Below are 17,751 nucleotides of genomic sequence, written 5' to 3'. Positions count from 1 at the left end.
ATATGAGGATCCACAGGGAGGACAAACACTCAAGGTTTGCGCTTCTCCGTCTAGGAGAACACTTCCTGGTAGCAGGCTAGCTGGACACGTAGTTCTAAGGCAAAGACACCTGACTTCAATGAGGTGAGGCAGCAAAGTATGTTTATTGCCCCGGCTGGATCCAGAGGCAGAGCGCCAAGACCAGGATTCTCTCCCTCCCTCTTCTCTAAATGTCTCTTTTTTGTGTTTGGACTCCTTCTTTCTTGCTATAGATGCTTTCTACAAAGAGAATAAGACATTTATTGCTGATCAAGTTCATAGTCCAAGATCCAAAGATGAACAGCGTCTCTCATTCCCAGGCTTCATATAAAAATCTCAAAAAAAAAATCTCATATGGACTCTCTCTGAGTTGCATGCCAAGTTCTTAGATCAATCACTGTGGACGGGGGGGATGCATTTTATGACCCACCAGGCCTGAGTGGCCCTTGGGACTCAGTGGATGAATGGAATGCAAGGGATTGGTGCCATAAATATCAAGGGTATGGAATTGACATGGCTTGGCAGCTGGGTGGATATGGGAAGTAGATGGGAGAAAGATCAGACTGAGGCTTTAATTCTAGGTACCCTGACAATGGTAATGTCAAAAATAGAAACAGAATGGTTTGAAGTAGACACTGTTCATGGAGCCTCCGTGAGAGTTCTCCATAGAAACAGAACCAGCAGGGTGTGTGTGTGTGTGTTAGTAAGCTTTTGATTACTATAAGAAAGTACCTGAGAGAATGAACTTAAATACAGGAAAGGTTTATCTTGGCTCACAGTTGGGGAGGTTTCAATCTAGAGTGGGTTGACTCCAATTGCTTTTGGAACCATGGTGAGGCCATACATCATGGAAGGAGCATATGACAGTGGAAGCTGCTCACCTCCTGGTGGACGCACAAAAGACAGAGGAGAGACCAGTGTCTCATAATCCCTTTCCAGTGACCTAGCTTCCTCCCACCAGGCTCCACCTCCTGTCAATAGCTCCATGGCCAGGGGCCAAGACTTTCAACACGTGGGCCTTTGGGGGACACTTATCCAAACCTTAGCAATGTGTGTGTGTGTGTGTGTGCATAAATGTATGGAGAAAGAGAAAGAGATTTGTTTCCAGGACTTGGGTCACAAAATTCAAATTCTGCCAAGGAGGCACACAGACTGTAGCCTCAAGCAAGAGCTGACACAGCAGCTCAAGTTGGAAGTCAATGCAGAGCAGAATTCCTTCTTTCTGGGGATCTCAGTCTCTTTTCTCTTAAAGGTCTTCGAGTGATTGGACAAGGCCCACCCATATGGGGAAAAATCCATTGGCTTTCCTCTGTCAACTGATGTAAATGTTAATGTCATCTAAAAAACATCTTCACAGCCAGGCCTAGACTCTGTATCCCGGCACCACAGCCTAGCCAAGGAGACTGGGAAACATCGGTGGGAGAAGGGGACTGGAGGAGCCACTGCCGCAGAAGCTGAAGGAGAGGCCCATTTCAAGACAGAGAGGGTGTTGAGGATGTCCAAAGCCAAGGGGCACATCTAAAATGTGACATGCAGACCCATACCAGGCCACACACTGGACAGACCACAGTGAAGCAAGCATAGGGGAGTCATTTTCTATCTGTTGAACTCATTCACCACCATCACCACCACCACCACCACCATCATCATCATCATCATCATCATCATCATCATCATCATCTCCACCAAAGCGTATAATTTCTAAGTCTTCCTCATTTCATTTTTCCAGCAGCGTAGACACCAGCCCTGCACTACATCTGCTGGTGTGGTTGGTTGTGGATGTAGGGTTGCAGAAGCAGAGGCTCGGGGAGGAGAGGAGGCCAGCATTTGGGATCACTCCCTCTCCAGCCTCAGCCAGTGAGAGAGAGAGAGAGAGCTCGGTCAGCACCGGGGGAAGTAGAGATGGCAAAGGAGAGACCCTGAAGAGAACAGGGTTCACTCGCCCATAACTATGCAATGTGAAAATCTAGAGAATTTACGTAACTCACTTGGCAGCAAGACTTGATGCATTGGCCCAAAGTGACATGCCATTGTCATCTGTCCCACTTTGTAAGACTTCGTGCATTTGACTGCGGGGTCATGAATGACTGTGCTGCAGAATGCAGACCCAGATCCCAGGGGAGTGTTTTGCAACACATGGCATATCCTCCAAATCTCTTCCATGGTCTGAAATATTCTGAATATCTCCTTTCATCTGGTCCCCAGGGATTTGACCAAGGAGCTAAAAATTTGTAGTGAGGTCAAGAAAGACTTGAACTTACTTGTTCAGGGTGTGAAAGATAAGAGGTAGAGGAGAAAGGGGTGATTAGAGACTTGAGAGGGAAGAAGAAAAACAGAGCTTCCCGGGTCAGGAAGAGGGACTGTTTTTCCCATGACCAGAACTATACGGGGGGTGGCATTTGAACGTGCTGTCAGGCCTGTGGATTTGGTGGACACCCTCATCCTTGGACTGAATCCAATGCCTATTGGAAACACTTGGAGGGGGAAATTGCCTCTGTACTGTACACGTGCAGACTTTATTCTTGTTACTCAATGAACAGTACGGTTAACAGCTATGCACACAGCATTTCTTTTGTGCAGGTATTACAAGATGATTTAAAGTTCATGGGAGGATCTGCCTTGCTTCTGCACAGATACCATTTCATAGAAGGCTCTTGAGCATCCACGTGAGGTCCTGGAACCTTCCCCCGTGAATGCAGAGGAACAACTTCAGAGAGTGATGTGGTGTGACAGCCAACCGAAAGCTGTGTCCTCTGTGATCCAGGATCAGGAGGGACATAGCTTTGCTTCTTGCTGTAATACTCTCTGCCCTTTCTAAGACCAGAAGCTCAAGCCTAGCACATGAGTCACCAGAACCATAGGCACTGAACTTCAGAAAACCCTTGCAAAACGCCCTCATCGACATCTTCAAGTCTGAAATCACAGGGTGTCAAGACTTTGCAAATTAAGGGGAGGTATACTTAACATCTGTGAACCTCAGCGGTAGAGGGAGCAAGAACATGCGTCCTGGACACTCTCGTTAGCCAGGGCCCCTTCAGCTTTTCGTAAGAAGAAGAGAAACGCCCTTCATTTCTCAGCATCAGTGGGCAGAAAGGAATGTAGCAACCACACTCTACCCAACGGGCTTAGAGTGGACCCTGGTGCCTCTACCACCCCCACCCAGTCCCAAGCCCACACTGGAAAGGCGTTCTTTCAGCGGACCAAGTAAAAGATTGCTGATAGCTGGAGTGCTCCGTTTGCTTTCTAAATAAATCAAACTCTTCCAAAGTTTGACGGGAACCGTGCAGCGTGTGCCGGGTCCCCACATCCCATCCCTCTCCTCCTACCCACCTCCAGCTTGGCTTGGATTCCTTCTTCTCACTCATCAGCACCAGCTGGTGGTGGCCTGGGCTGGTCAGACAGGCCCTGGCCAGGCCTGCAGGATGTTTGCAGCCCAGAAGGGGACAGCAGGCAGGCTTTCTTTGATGACTGGATCAGCCGGCACAAGAGGGGAAAATGTATGTCCAACCCCTAAAGGAATGGTCGGCCCAGTTCCTCTAGAAACGTGGCCATTTGGTGTTCTATGTCCCCATTCGATCTCAACTCGGCCCCTGGAGTAACACTGGACATCTTGATGTGGAAGATGACTTTCAGGCGTCAGTGATGGCAGAGCTCAGGAGCAGATCAGACGCAGAACTTCCAGTGTCCCTGGGAGTTGGGGAATGCAGTTCATAGCCTGTTGTGCTTAGCTGTACAGGAGCAATGGCGAGAGAGGGGGGTGGGAGGTGGGACGTCTCCTCATGGCAACGGATGCCATGCCATGTCCGATGACGGCATTGGGTCTTGTCCTATCATGTCATTTCACCTATAGAGTGGCAATGCATGTGCAAGGACATCAGGAAGACTTCTCAAAAGTAAGAATGTATAAAGGAAGAATTTGCAGAGCCAAGTGTATATGAAGGGTTAGCAAGAAGCAGACACCGGGGCCTCGGTCCCTTCTCATCTAGTGGGTTTTCTGCCCACGGTGATTGTGCTGGGCAGAGCCCGTGAGAACAGATCTTCCCCTGTGCAGTCGTGGGATTCCTGTGTATTTGGTCTTGGCAGATCACCTTGACCCTTTGTAAAAATCCACAATCTATAGCTTCTCTCAGCAGAAGCAGTTTCCATGACAGCTTCATGTAACAAGTTGTTTATTTGGACAAACTAAAGCATGCGATAACAGAACTCCTCCCAGCAAGAGAAGACAGAGCACCTCAGCTGCAGCAGGCACGATTTTACCATTAAAACCCCCTCGTTCCAGGTAACCCTGTGCCTTTGCCCGGCTGGATACCCTTAAGCAGCAGAAATGCGAACCTTTGCTCATTTATGGAAATGAACAAACCTAAATCTTTACTAGGTGTTTCTAATTTTCCTTATAATTTCACCCCCAAAGTGAATTCTCCTTAATCTTAAAAAAAAAAAAAAAAATGCTAAATGCTAAAAAGGGAGACTCACATCGCTTGTCCTCTTTCCCTAGACTTTAGTGAATTTATTTGCCGTGTAATTTAATGTGTCAACAGATTTTAGTTCTGGGGGTAGTAATTGAGTATGCCCGAGTTAAAAATCACAGTAAGCGAAAGTTCACGGTTACACAGGTTTTCAAAAGGCAGGTGCAGTTATCGCCCATCATCACCCCATTTCCAGTGGGCTACCTAGGTCTGTGGAAGCCTGGTGGTGACAGGGGACTTCCTGCATTCTTCCCTGGTTTATCAGGTCCCTAGCGGGGCCCAAGACACTGCATTTCAGCACCCCCCCCCTCGGGTAGATAAAAAGCACCTTAAAGAGTCCGCAACAGAGCAGCCAGAACGGGGGAGGAGGCGGTCGGATGGATATTTTAAAGGACTGTACAATGTCACACAATAAGCTTGTCTGAGTGTTGCAGGGCAGTGGGACCTCATCTTCACAGGGTGGCACCCACTGTGTCAGGCAGAAATCCAGAGGCTCTGGAGCAGCCATTTTCACTCTCTGATGTTTAGAGGCCCACTAGGCCCCAGGTGGCTCGTCTCTGAGAGACAAAAAAGAAATCAGGAGGAATCAAATCAGAAGCGAGGCAGGGGCCCAGAGCCAACGAGCCTGTTTAGTAAACACCACCCTCTATCTGCAGAAACAATTTTTAAAAATATTGCCTGACCAACTCTTTGGCAAAATGCCATCTCTCCCCAGGACCCGGTTGCCAACAGAGGAAGTGGGCGTGAGGTTGGCTGGCCTCGGTGAGGTCTCTTGTGTCAAAATATTAGTGGGGGGACAGTGAACAAAGGCTCCAGCCCACACTCAAGAAGAAAAAGAAGAAAATCAAACATTAAAGACTGTCCTTGGAGCTTTTCTCTAAGAATATACTCTCACTGATTCCAAGAACTTGACCAGTTTGACAGATACGAGAAGCTTATTGCTTTGAAGTGACGGGAGCTCTTTCCCTTGCCTGTTAGGAAGTGGCTTGTTTTTTTTTGTTTTTTTTTTGGGGGGGGGTTGTTGTTTGCTTTTTAAATTTTTCTCCGTGTTGAATTCGGTGAAGACTGTGTATAGGGCTTCGAGGGGTTCAGTTACGAACCTAGGTGCCGAAGGTGGTGCCACAGACAGGACAGGATCCTCTCTAAGTTGCTTTCCATCTCAATGGTAGAGACTTCCATGAATGAACCGCAGGAGGCAGTAACTAGGCGCTCAATGGTGAGCTGCAGGCACCTGGTGGACTCAATGGTGAGCTGCAGGCACCTGGTGGACGAGGGATCCCACAAGGGCCTTTTCAAATGCATGGAGTCCAAGGCCTCACGCGGAGCCCGCTGAATCCCACACACAGGGCAGAGGACTAAGCGGTCATGGCTGCCTCTCAAGGGAAGCTGGATTGGCGGAGCCCTGACCATGGCCACAGTCCCTGGGAGAATCCAGAGCACAGAGGAGGATGTCGGGAGGTGAAAGAGACGGCCTGCAAGCTGGGGACCAGGGAGAGGGGTACGCAGAAAGATGATGAGAAAGCAGCTGGAAAGAGGGACCAGGTGTCTGTGCGTCTGCATCCCATTGATCAACTGTCTTCCCAACTTGAGAGCAATACCTGTGTCTCAGCGAGGGCCACGAGTGGGAGACCTGACCCTAAGGAAATGACAAACAGGGCCTCAGAGGAAACCGTCAGGTGCTGTGTACCGTGGTCAGGACCAACAGACTCAGGAGTGAGAAAGGCTGGGTTTATATACCAGACCTGCTGCACATCTGCCCCCAAACTTTGCACATGCTGCAGAACTTCTAAAACCTACTTCCTAGGATTGGTACCTGAGATGAATATTAAATGAAATCATGTTTGCAAATATCTAGTCCAGGGCCTGGCACCTGGAAGGGCTTCTGTCAAGGCTGAATAAGCCAACAGTCTATGGAATTGAAGGAGAAAATTCTCACTGGCTGCTCTTTGTTTGAGAGATTTCTGAAGACTTGTGATAGAATGGAGAAGTTGCTGCCTCCAATTATTTTTTGAAGTAATTTTGCTCGATGTAGGTTGCTTTTTAAAAATCAGTATCAAACTAGATAGGGTAAAACATGGTCCTAACATGCTTAGCCTTTTTAGGCCTGGCCTTGGTTTCTTCTCTATTCATTCTGCTTCTAGACCTTTCCTCTGTGGATGTGGAAGGGTCTATACTTTGGTCTGAACTCAGTCCAGATATAACTTGCATTATTCTAGAACAAAGATCAGCACAATTTTTTTTTCCTGTAGAGGGTCAGATAATGTGTTTTGGCTTTGAGGGCTTTGCCCTATCTGAGGTCACCACACAACTTTGCCATTGCAATTCAGAAGACAGTGTGTAAATCAGTACAGGTGGCTTAACTCAATGAATGTTATTTATAGCTGGGAGTAGTGGAACACGACTGTAATCCCAGTGACTCAGGAGGCTGAGGCAGGAGGATCACAAATTCAAGGCCAGCCTCAGCAATTTAGCCAGACCCTGTCTCAAAATAAAATTAAAAATTGATTTGGGGATGTAGTCAGTGGTAGAGTGCCCCTAGGTTCAATCCCCAGTACCAGAATAAAAACAAAACATTACAGAGACAGAAATTTGAATTTCAAATAATTTTCACATCTTAGGAATTATTATTTTTCCTTTTTTTTTTCCCTTCAGCCATTTAAAAATGTAAAATCTGTTCTTAGCTCATGGATACAGAACAGGCAACAGGCCCTGTGTTGATTCTGAAGGATGTATCCCAGGTCCATTTTTAAAAAATGTTATCTACACAGTTTCCCTCAGACACACACCTTTTCATCCATCCCTTCCTGGACACTAACCAGAACCTCGGGGTAAACATATGCTCTTTGGGTGGGGGTGTAGTTCAGTGGTGAAGCACTTGCCTAATATTTGCTAGGCCCTGGGTCCAGTCCCCAGTACCACAAACAAACAAACAAACAAATGGGTTCTTTGAAGTTCCATTTATCTTCTTATTCATTCAGCAAACACTTAAGCATCTGTAAGTGTAGGGGGACACAGCCACCAACAAGACACCACCCCAGCCCTCTGGAGCAAGCATACACCCAAGCCGGGGAGACAGACATCAACAAATCACGACCTGTGGTGGAAAAGCCCTCATAATAGAGCCGTGTTCCCAGCACAATGGGGGCATAGTAAAGGGAGAGAGGAATTAGCCCTGAAAGGACGAGGTGGGCAGGGTGGGGGTGTTGACAAAGATACACAAAAGCGTTAGTGTTGGGCTTGCTTGAGAGCAGAAGGCCGCAGCTAGGGCACTCTAGGTGGGGGGACCCGGCTGTGCAAATTCAGGACGGTACAAACCTGTCCTGGAATGGGTGAGGCCCAGCTCGAGGTAGCTAGAGGATGGGACAGGAGGAGGGAAGAGGTAAGGTGAGGTCGGAAAGGGAGGGGTCCCAGAGAACAGCCCCTTACAGTGTCAATGGAGGTTTTTAAACATGGTGTGATGTTTACAATACCGTGATCAGCTCCTGTTCCAGGGATTAAGCAGGTAGTGCTGTGGAACACAGATTGGAGAAGTTTGGCGTGGGGGAGACTCAGAGATCATCAGAATAATCCAGAAAGAGATTTGAGAGGCCGAGCTAAAGTACAGATTGTCTTCACTCTTCAAGCTGGTGGTGGGCGTCCCGGCCTCTCTGAGCAGCAGCTTCGTCCTCTGTGAGAGGCTGGACGAGATGAGTTCCAGGTTTGCTTTCTGCTGCTCTGGGTCTGTGACTTCGCCCTTTCCTCTTAGAGAACAGCCACGTGGGCTTCTTCCAGGTTGTGGACTGACGCATCACCTCCTCCTGGCCTTCTCTTGATTTTGTTCGGGATTCCTGCCAATTTACCATGGCAGCTGGAAAACCACTTGGCTGGCATTGGCTTCCACCTCCTCGCTCCCGCCTACAGGAGCGGGTCTGGGAAGACAGAGCCCCTGGCAGCCAACCAGATAGCAAGGCTGCCGGGCAGATACCCACACCCACGAAGGACAGTGCTGGAGCGCACAGGGGTGGGGTCCCAGGTGCCCGTGGAAGGAGCATGATTGCTGGTGCAGTTAGGTAGTCTGGTTTAAGCTTCACCGTTGCACCCAACAGCTCAGGGCCCAGATGCATGGCGGGGGGGGGGGGGGGGGGCGGGGGGCTGTTTCCTCTATTTATTGAGAGACTTTGTGTTTCCCCAAAAGGTTTTAAGGAAACACACTGAATGGCACTAATGAAGTAACAACTATCTCCTTTGCTTAAGCCACATTAAAACCAAAGCTTAAGGCTTTAGCTAATAGCCTGCCGTCCTTGAGTGTTTAAACAAAGGGTGAAAACACAGAAATAGATCATTCCCTACTCAAAACACTCCAATCAATGGCTTCCTGTCACATTCAGGAAAAAATCCAATCTACTTTCCACCTACTTCTCCACACTTGTCTTCTCCGTGGGTCCCATGTGTGTAGGCCGCGCTCATACTGCACTGCTCACTGTCCTGAAAACACGCCCCGCTCACGCCTCCTTGGGCCCTATCCATGGGTCACTTCTTCTATCTAAAATATTCTCTTCCCAGATCTGGGAGAGGCAAGATCCTCATTTTATTCACATTTCTGATTAAATATCACCTCCTTAGAGGGGCTTCTCCAATCACTATATCTACAAGAACACACACACACACACACGTCTGTTTCCCTCTAGCATTTTTTCCTGCTTCATTTTTCTTCAACATTTGTCTCTGCAAATCATCTTGTACATTTACTTATTATTTTCCTCTCCTTTCACCTCTAAGCTCCATGAGGGCAGGAACTAGGCCTGTCTGGGATATCATCATTTCCTTCCCACCTAGAAAGGTACTTGGTGGCTGGTGACCAAGTGATATTTGTTAAAATTAGACCCCTACCTATAAAAGGATGGAACACAAATGAGGGGCTTTTCCACCTATTCGTGAATGCCCGCCACCCTTACAACACCAACAGCAGCCTCATGTTGGTAATTGTACAATTAATATGATTAAATATTAATGCTATTTACATAATACACACTAATGTCACATGGCAGCAACAGAATAATACAAAATTAATGTCAGCATTAAAATAATGACAATAGTAATAATAATAAGCAACCATCGATTAAGGTCTTTCAATGTACCATTGGCTATTCATTTCTATCCACATTGTTTCCTTTAAATCTCATTATAACCCTAGAGGGTGGTACCATTACTTTCTCTATTTTATATTTAAGAACACTAAAATGAAAAAGCTAAAAAATCTTCTGAGATTCCAAAATGAATTTACCTGATTCCAATAACCTTTTGTTTTCCTTTACGCAAGTAACTACACACCAACCTACACCACCTTGAAATGAATTTCAGGTGGACTTTAAGCGTCTTACTGTACAGGAGAGAAACAGGAAAACTGGAAGATCATTTGGTAGGAATAAAACTTTCCAAGCTAGAGAATGAAATTACAAAAAGCCCTCACATGGGTTTTGGGATGCTGTTTTGAAACATTAAAGCGGGATGGGATAGTTGGTGTTTACTTAACTCAGTGGTACTCATCAAACAAAACAGAAGGAGGGTTCAGCCTGGCCACTTAGGAGGTCAAAGGAATGTTATCCAGATCTCCTGGAGCCCAAGACTCATCTTACAGATAGAAAGGTCTTTGACTTGTTGTTCTCCCTTATCCAAGCAGACACCAAAAACATCTTCCTGCAAGCTAGCAAAGACCTTGCAATACTGTATCCTAATAGTGCTCAGAAAGAAACTGCAAAATCACTCAGGCTCATTTTTGCTTTAAAACCAAATGAGGAAAGAGCAAGGCCTAGAGGAGAACAGAACAGGTGTGTCTACCTCATTATGACTGTTAGAGTGCTGTGTCCAGCCAATTGGTGCCATATTAAATGATGGACTCCACTGCAAACCCTATATGCATAAACCTCTTTCATAGGACAGCTGCTCTCCTGTTCTATTTGCTTAGATCATAAAAGTAGATTTTTAACCCATTGGGAATTTGGAGAGGAAAAAAAAATCAAACTTGTTCTGATCCAAATCAGTCAGGGGGAAAAAATAAGGATTGATTTTCCAACGTATAGTCCTATAGTCTGGTTGGGGTTAGTCCCATTCAGGGACACATATCATTTGGACTCACAAAGTCTCAATCCTGAAACCCATGGAGAAGGGTCTTTCACCTCACTGAAGGTGACCATTTCTGTCCTCTCCTCGTGAATCTCTTTCTCCTCAGAAACCACGTGCTGTGTTTCACTATAGAGAGCCGGTCTTTTTAACCAGTGGGGCTTTTCTGTTTCCCCAGATAATAAGTCTTGGTGGGTTAATGGGTCATTTGGGGAGAGAGGTCAGAAGGAAAAATCCCTAATGTTCAAAGCTGGAAATATCCATGCTGGCCATCAAAGAACACAGTGCTCAGCGGATGGCGATGATGTATAGGGCGTGCACTCGCCTGCCCCATCCCAGGGGTCACATCTAACCTTTATCCTCTGCAAAGACAGGGAAGGGCGCCGAATGTGTCTGACACTCAACTCTGGAAGGCCTGATGAGAAGCTGTCCAGGGAACCCCCCACCCCACCCCCAGTGCCTATGCTAGGGAGTTCCTTCTCACTGAGGGAGAATTGTATTCCGGCGGCTCCTTGCAGACTGACGTTGCAAAGTACTTTGAACATTGAAAAGAACAAAAAAAGCAAACAGCCACAGAAAAGGGAGGGAGGGGGAGGGAAAAGAGAAAGAGACAGCGATATCAGCAGGGGTGGTTAGTAAAGGGGCCTGGAGACAGAAAACCTTTTGTTCCCAGATTTCGTTTCATGTAGAGATTGCGAGGTGAATGGCTTTGAAATGAAATGGGTTTATGAACTAGTTGCTAGGTCACAGGAAGCGCGACTGTCAGACCGCTTTGTGAATTCGGATTCTTTAAATTTTGGGTTAATCTTAAAAGGAATGGATTCCCCCATTCCCTGGTTTCCTCTTTCTTTCCCTTTTTTTTTTTAATTTTTTATTTCGTGTGTGGAGAGGGATGCCGAAGTTCAGGACGGTCCCCCACTTTCTGTTTTATTCTCCACCCTCTTTGATAATATAAAAAGAAATGATCACATTACAAGGTCTTTGTAGGAGTTTTTCCACAAGTTAAAGAGGTAGGCGGGGCGTGGGCGGTACCTCCCCCACCAGCCAATGGTGGGTAGGCATGCAAATGAGGTCTGCGATGGGCCTGCCTCAATCAAAACAGTGCGCTCAGACGCCGGGGAAGGCGCGCGGCGAGCCTCCGCGGGGATCCTTCTCGCTTCTATTTAGCACTGCGCTCAATGGAGGGGCGGACACTCCGAGGCTTAATGCTGTCTGACTAGTGTAGGAAAAGGGCTCCACTCAACGCGGCCGAAATGAAGTATAAGGTAAGAGTTCCTGTTTACATCACGTTTCTTTTGGAAGCTGGAGGCTCTGCCTGAATGTGTGTGCAGGATTCTCCCCGTGACAGCTCTTCTGCCCAGACCCCATCCCTGCCTGGGAGGGTTCTGAGCTGGGTCTCGGCCCCGCAGGTTGGCAAGCGAGTAGACACTCGGTCTTGGAGACCTACGCCGGGAGGGCACCGTCCACCCCAGTCTAGCCGCTGTGAAAGTTGCGGGGGAAATGACGTGTGAGAAGTTAGACTGAGCCGCTTGCCAGCAGCCGCTGAAGATTAGAGGGTGTCTAGCTGAATCGCAGCACGCATTAGCTCAAGTCTCAGCAGCTCCCGGAGGCCTGGCCTCCGCTGCCCTGGGGAGCCCTAATAAGAGGAATCAGAACTGCTGAGCCTCTTCCACGGGCCCTTAAAGCAAGATTTTTTTCAGCCTTTGCCTTAAGCATTTGATCTGAGGAGCAGTTTGCCATACTTACTTCTGGTGGAAGAAACTAAAAGCCCAGATACTATTATATGACTGATGGTGGAGCATTCTGACATCCTTAGATGGTATTGGATGTAAGAATAAATGAGTATTAGTCATTTCTCAAGAACATTTTGAGGGTGATGTTGAATGGGCCCCAAGTATGCAGACTCTAACCAGCTTATTGTGTCTGAAATTTACAGAGTGTCATAGTCTAATAGTTCCAGGCATGATTTTCCAGGGCACTGGCACCATGGTTTGTGTGTTCATTCTTGGCAAAAAAAAAAAAAAAAAAAAATAGGACTTACTCAGCATATCCAGGCAAGCAACTTCCAGGGAACTCGATTCAGTAGCAGCCGATTTCAATGAATTGGGTATAAATTCTTTTTCTTTTCTTTTCTTTTTTTTTTTTTTTTTGAGTGATCAATAGACATGAGTCCTATGCTTTTAAACAAAAGTGCTATTATTAAAATGAATTTTTTTAAGGTGGCTATGCATGTGGATTGACAGTTTGTATTAGCTGATCTTCTGGATTATGCTAGCTGTGGGTTGTTTTGCTTTCTTTCAGAATTATTTAGCTTCTGGTCCATCCTTTTTTGATGTAAGGTTGTAAATACTTGCACTAGCTAATAGCACTGGCTAACCTTGGTGATAAATCTTTTGTTCAGTGGCTGTAAATCTTGTTCAAAAGCTCTAAATCTAAATGCTAAAATGTCTTTACTATGATGCCTGAGTTACAGTTCTTGAAAAGGTTACAACTGTCTGAAGACACAGGTGTCAGTTTTCCTGGTACTATTAACTTTCCATTATCTGCATCAATAGGGAAGATCAGAGGATGATCCTAAGGACTACTGATATTTGACTTCAGGGTGCAATCAGAAACGAACCCTTCTACCTCGCAGAAAAGTCTCTTTCTTGAACTACTTTACTCCATCTTTCCAGAGTTTCCTTACTTAGAGTGGTGATAGGACTACATGTTCTTCAGCCTGCAATGATTTTTGACTGTTTCCTCCCTGCCGCTGAATAACAGTGGGCTTGCAGAAAAAAGAGAAAGTGTGTTCTTATATTATTGGAAAATTAAATGGCTGAAATTAATTTCAAGTGCTGTAATCTAGAAGGTGACAAAAGTGACAAAGTCTAAAGTTACTTTTATTCAGTGACCTCATCATGTTTACCTTTACTCTTCACGAAAAGAAAAGACCATGGTGATTGATGATGTAAATTGCAACTGGCTGTCATGGAGAACTCTGGAGTCTTTGCTGGTTCTTACCCATGTTAAATACTCTGCCAAATGATAAAACTACGTAATTTTTATTTAAGCCCATTTCTCTCTAGTTCACACTAGAATTAGAGGGATTGTCATATTTAACTCTTCCCATAATTCCATGAAGTATTCTTTTTACATGCACTTTAAATGTGGAAATTATGGCACAGAGAGGCTAAGTAATTCATCCAGTGGCACAGAGATTGTGGGCATTGGGTTTGAATTGTGGCAAGCTGGCTTCAGAACTCATGATTTAACCACTATTAAGAGAAAGAAAAAAAATCATCTTTGGCCTCCCTAAAACATTAAGTTCAAGATTATTTCATCCCTAGTATTCCTATTTTATTTTTTCAGACAGTAACTCTACAGAGTGAAATGCATGCTTGGCAGCTAATTAATTTAAGCGATTTAGGTGGTAAGCCCAGATAATTATTAGATTGTAAAATCCAAGAGTCAGATATTATCTCTTAAACGCTATGTTGCTCTATCAACTATAAATTTAGCACAGACTTAAAAATGTTCATTGAGAGATTTATACATAAGGCCCTAAAAGGTGTTTTGCTGTTGTTAACCAGATGATCTGGTTTGGCCACTTCAGGGATCACAACTAGTGAGCAACCAACGTTCACTTGTTTTGTTCTTAAGATGCCAACATCCAGAAAGGCCCCGAGGCCCCGCCCACTCCATGCAGGCCAGCCCTGAGGCCCCGCCCACTAGTGCCCAGGCCTGGAAGGTGCGCAGGAGGCTAGCACGCCTGAAGTCTGAAGCCTAAGCAGCTTTGTGCTTTGCCAAATTTCTGAGCCCTTACGAGCCTGCAGTAAATTGTAAATTATTTATCTAGTCTGTCATGCAGCAAGTTTATTCTTAAACATTTTTTTTACTGAAGAAAAAGTACAGATGTAAGAGTTTACAGTACAATTAAGAAAGCTACAATCTGAAATTCAGATTCTTGCGTTCTGGTTGAATGGGGGCCAAGTAGGTCAAGGAAAGGAGAAAATGTGTGCAATGAAAAGCTTTTGAGGGAAACTGTGACATTATTTTGTTTTCTCAAGCTAGCCTGAGGAAAAAATGATAGAGAACCTTTAATGTACCCAATAGGATCATTCACATCCCCTTGAATTCTCGGTTCTTTCTTCACTTTGATAGCTTGACTTTAAATTCTCTGTTTTTCTCTCAATGATTTATTGCACTCAATCCAAATGTGGCACTCTTCCCTCCCTCCCTCCTCTTTTAAAATCTCATATGAGATCAATGCATTTAAAAGCACAATAAAACATTTTGAAAAATATTAACTTCATTATTGCTGTATTTATTTACTTAGCAACCCCTTTTTCAAAGCTAAATGACTTACGTAGAGACAAAAGTCTTTGTAGAACTGTAGGTGTTCTGGTAATACCAAATTTAGCATGTTGCAGTGTGTCACATACCAAGAATTCCTTTAGCATCCTTTTCTTGCTGGAATATACTTCAGTTCTGTTCCCAGAATTTTTTCAGTGGCTTCCTGTTGTCCCCCACCTCCATTCCTCTACAAAAAAATCTCCTCCACTTTTCAAGTTCCTTTGCCAATTCCCTCCATCTCGTTTTCTCCGTCAAGATTTTCCTGTGCTTCTCTTATACCAGACTTGTGCAAGACTCACCTCCCCACTCACATGGATATGAGGCCCTTTCTGCACCTCCTGTGGCCCTCATTTTGCCCTCTTCTTGGACTCTGCTATGGGAAATCCTGTTCCCACACTGTTTCCATAAGTTGGCCCCTGAACCCGTGTGTACGTGACTTTGAGTGGTTTGTCACTTCCTTCTAAAAATGTCTCCTCATCTATCCCCTCTATAAAGCAATCAAAAGCTAGCACCTTTGTCTCTTGGATTGTGCTATATAATCCCTTAAATAGGCTTTATGTTTTTTACCTTTGCCCTACTCTGTTAGCAATACCTTACTTATTAACCCCTTTCATCAAATTGCTACCTCCATGATAACCTGTAACTACTCAGGTTGCCTCCTGGGCTGTCCAATTTTAAATACTCCACATTGTATACAAGAGAGCCATCCTTTAATTGTATGTAGAGGCAGACTGATGCACAAGTCCTTGAATTTGAAGTTTGATCTAGGATTGCTTAAGCCTCAAAGGGGCAGGGACTTGGTTTTATCTGCTCTTCTGCTAGAGACAAGATGAATTGTGGACTTTGCAGAGGGTGTTTGTTTCTTGTGGCTTACAGCTCTGTGACCTTGGGCAAGTTAGGTGGACAGCCTCAGTTTTATCTGTAGAACAGGGAAAGCAGGAACAACTTCTTCCTATTTTTCTAAAGCCTGGGATAATAAGTGAATGTAAAATACATACCACGGTTCCCAGCATTGGGTAAGCAGGCGATGCCAGCCAGCCCAGCTCTCCTTGGACAATAGATGCTCCGTAAAGGTTGAAAGGGTGGTGTGGAGTTTGTGGCAGGGTTATATCCACATCCCAGTCACTAGGCTTGGGTAGTGATCTTGTAGATTGTAGTAATCTTGAAGATTGTTGAGTGTCCCCAGGCCTGGATGTGTATCGTGGAAAGGCAGATACCCTGTGTGGGGCCTCGCAGTATACCCATGGCACATGGTCCCACTTCCTAATATACTGTTGATTTGGTTTCTTCATTGTTATTAATAAGACTTGATAAAGTTCTGAAATTACAGGACCTTGCACATAATAGGTACTCAGAAAATTGACTGCTGAATTGCATAAAGTCTATATACAACAGCCAGTTAAATAGCCACTTCAAAGGGTCTTAACACTGTGTGACCCAGTTGAAAGAACAAGGGTTGTGTTTCGAATCCCACTTTTGTTTCTTTCCAACAATACCATTTTCAGCAAGCTACTTTAGACCTCCATTTCCTTACTAATAAGACAGGAGGAATGATGTCTGTCTTATTAGATATTTAATATGTAACAGTTTCTGGTACATAGTAGGCATTTGACAAATGGCAGCTTTTATGTGATATTATAAGCCACACACACACAGGAATAGTGATGGCGTGTGACAGCAGTTTTTCATGGTCAAGGTGAAGATTAGCAGAAGCTGATCATGCAGGTATCCAAATCATGCAGGCACATAAATATGGAAGTGTGATACAGCTACAAGTTTCAGAGGGAGCCTTCACGAGAATTGTTTACCATGACAGAAATATCAGCGAGGAAAAGAGAAAGTCAGCAGTTTTAGAAAACCAAAGGTAGGTTCCGATCCCAGAAGGGAGGAGCATGAGAAATTCGGGATGAACTCTGCCCTCATCCTACTGCAGTCAGAGTAATGTCAATGTAAAGAAAGAGGTCTCAAATCTCTATTTTTAGATCACTTTAGGGTTAGAAAGAAACCTAGACAAATTGGTTTGGAATGCCAGCGTCCTGGAGCTCCACACTCCTCTGCAGTAACATATAGCCTTAATTACCAGGCCTCCCTGCCAAGACAAATGCAGCAGGGCCGTTGGGAAGAAATACAATATTTCCAACTTAAAATGCCAGAGTATAGCTGCCGGTTTCCTAGGCAATAGATGATTGCGAGGAGCAGGAGCCTGGAAAGAAGACAAAAACCCAAAAGCCCTGTTTATATTTCGTCAACCCCATCCCCTTGCATCTTATTTATTCTGAGCATTCCAGTCATCTCCCTGTGGTGATTCTTACTGGCTAACGAGGACCCGCCTGGCTGGGGGAACACCGCAGCCTGGCTGCAGACTCCTCCTGAGGAATCTCCATTTTAAGATCAGTGGCCTTATTGGTGACCCTTACCCTTTGGGGAGCTGGAAAGGGTGAATTTTTCAGAAGGTACTTTAGTAAACAGGCAATCTAGATGGATCAAGGCATATCATGTGATGCAGGTGGAATTGGCACCCCAAAACGCATGGATGGTGACGCTGTGTGACAGCACCTTCTCGTGGCTGAGGCAAAGAGTCGGGGTAGCTGACCATGAGATACTAAAATTGCCAGTTAAAAATTTTTCCAGTATGTATGCCTGGATCCCACCATGGACTACTGAATCCAAGTTGATTTAAAAAAAGAAAAAGAAAAGAAAGAAAGAAAAACAGCCCCTTTCCCCACAGCCATTAATGGTGTTTAAATGGTGTCTCAGTAGGTGGTTCGAGATCCTTATTCAAAGGTTGGGTGCAGTAATTTAGAGGTGTCACATTTCTTGGCAAATCTTCTCG

The 17,751-nt window shown here is 45.3% G+C and overlaps 1 protein-coding gene across 2 annotated transcripts in view; it reads left to right on the top strand.

Moving 5' to 3' along the window:
• The window catches only part of Nedd9 (neural precursor cell expressed, developmentally down-regulated 9), a 104,407-nt gene that overhangs the window by 46,722 nt on the left and 39,934 nt on the right, over positions 1–17,751 (top strand). Inside the window, exon 1 of one of the 2 annotated variants that reach the window (XM_046453452.2) lies at positions 11,677–11,848. The exons of the other annotated variant lie outside the window; for it this stretch is intronic. Coding sequence (XP_046309408.1) covers positions 11,837–11,848 — 12 coding nt within the window. The 5' untranslated portion in view covers positions 11,677–11,836. Of the gene's footprint in view, positions 1–11,676; positions 11,849–17,751 lie in introns of those variants that run through there. 2 annotated transcript variants of the gene reach the window in all.

The sequence above is a fragment of the Marmota monax genome, unplaced genomic scaffold (assembly GCF_021218885.2).
Source record: "Marmota monax isolate L192 unplaced genomic scaffold, Marmota_monax_Labrador192_F-V1.1 WCK01_AAM20220418_F8-fsc00029, whole genome shotgun sequence".
Lineage (NCBI taxonomy): Eukaryota > Metazoa > Chordata > Mammalia > Rodentia > Sciuridae > Marmota > Marmota monax.
The sequence above is the reverse complement of the archived record's forward strand: the minus strand, read 5'-3'. Positions and strand labels throughout refer to the sequence as shown.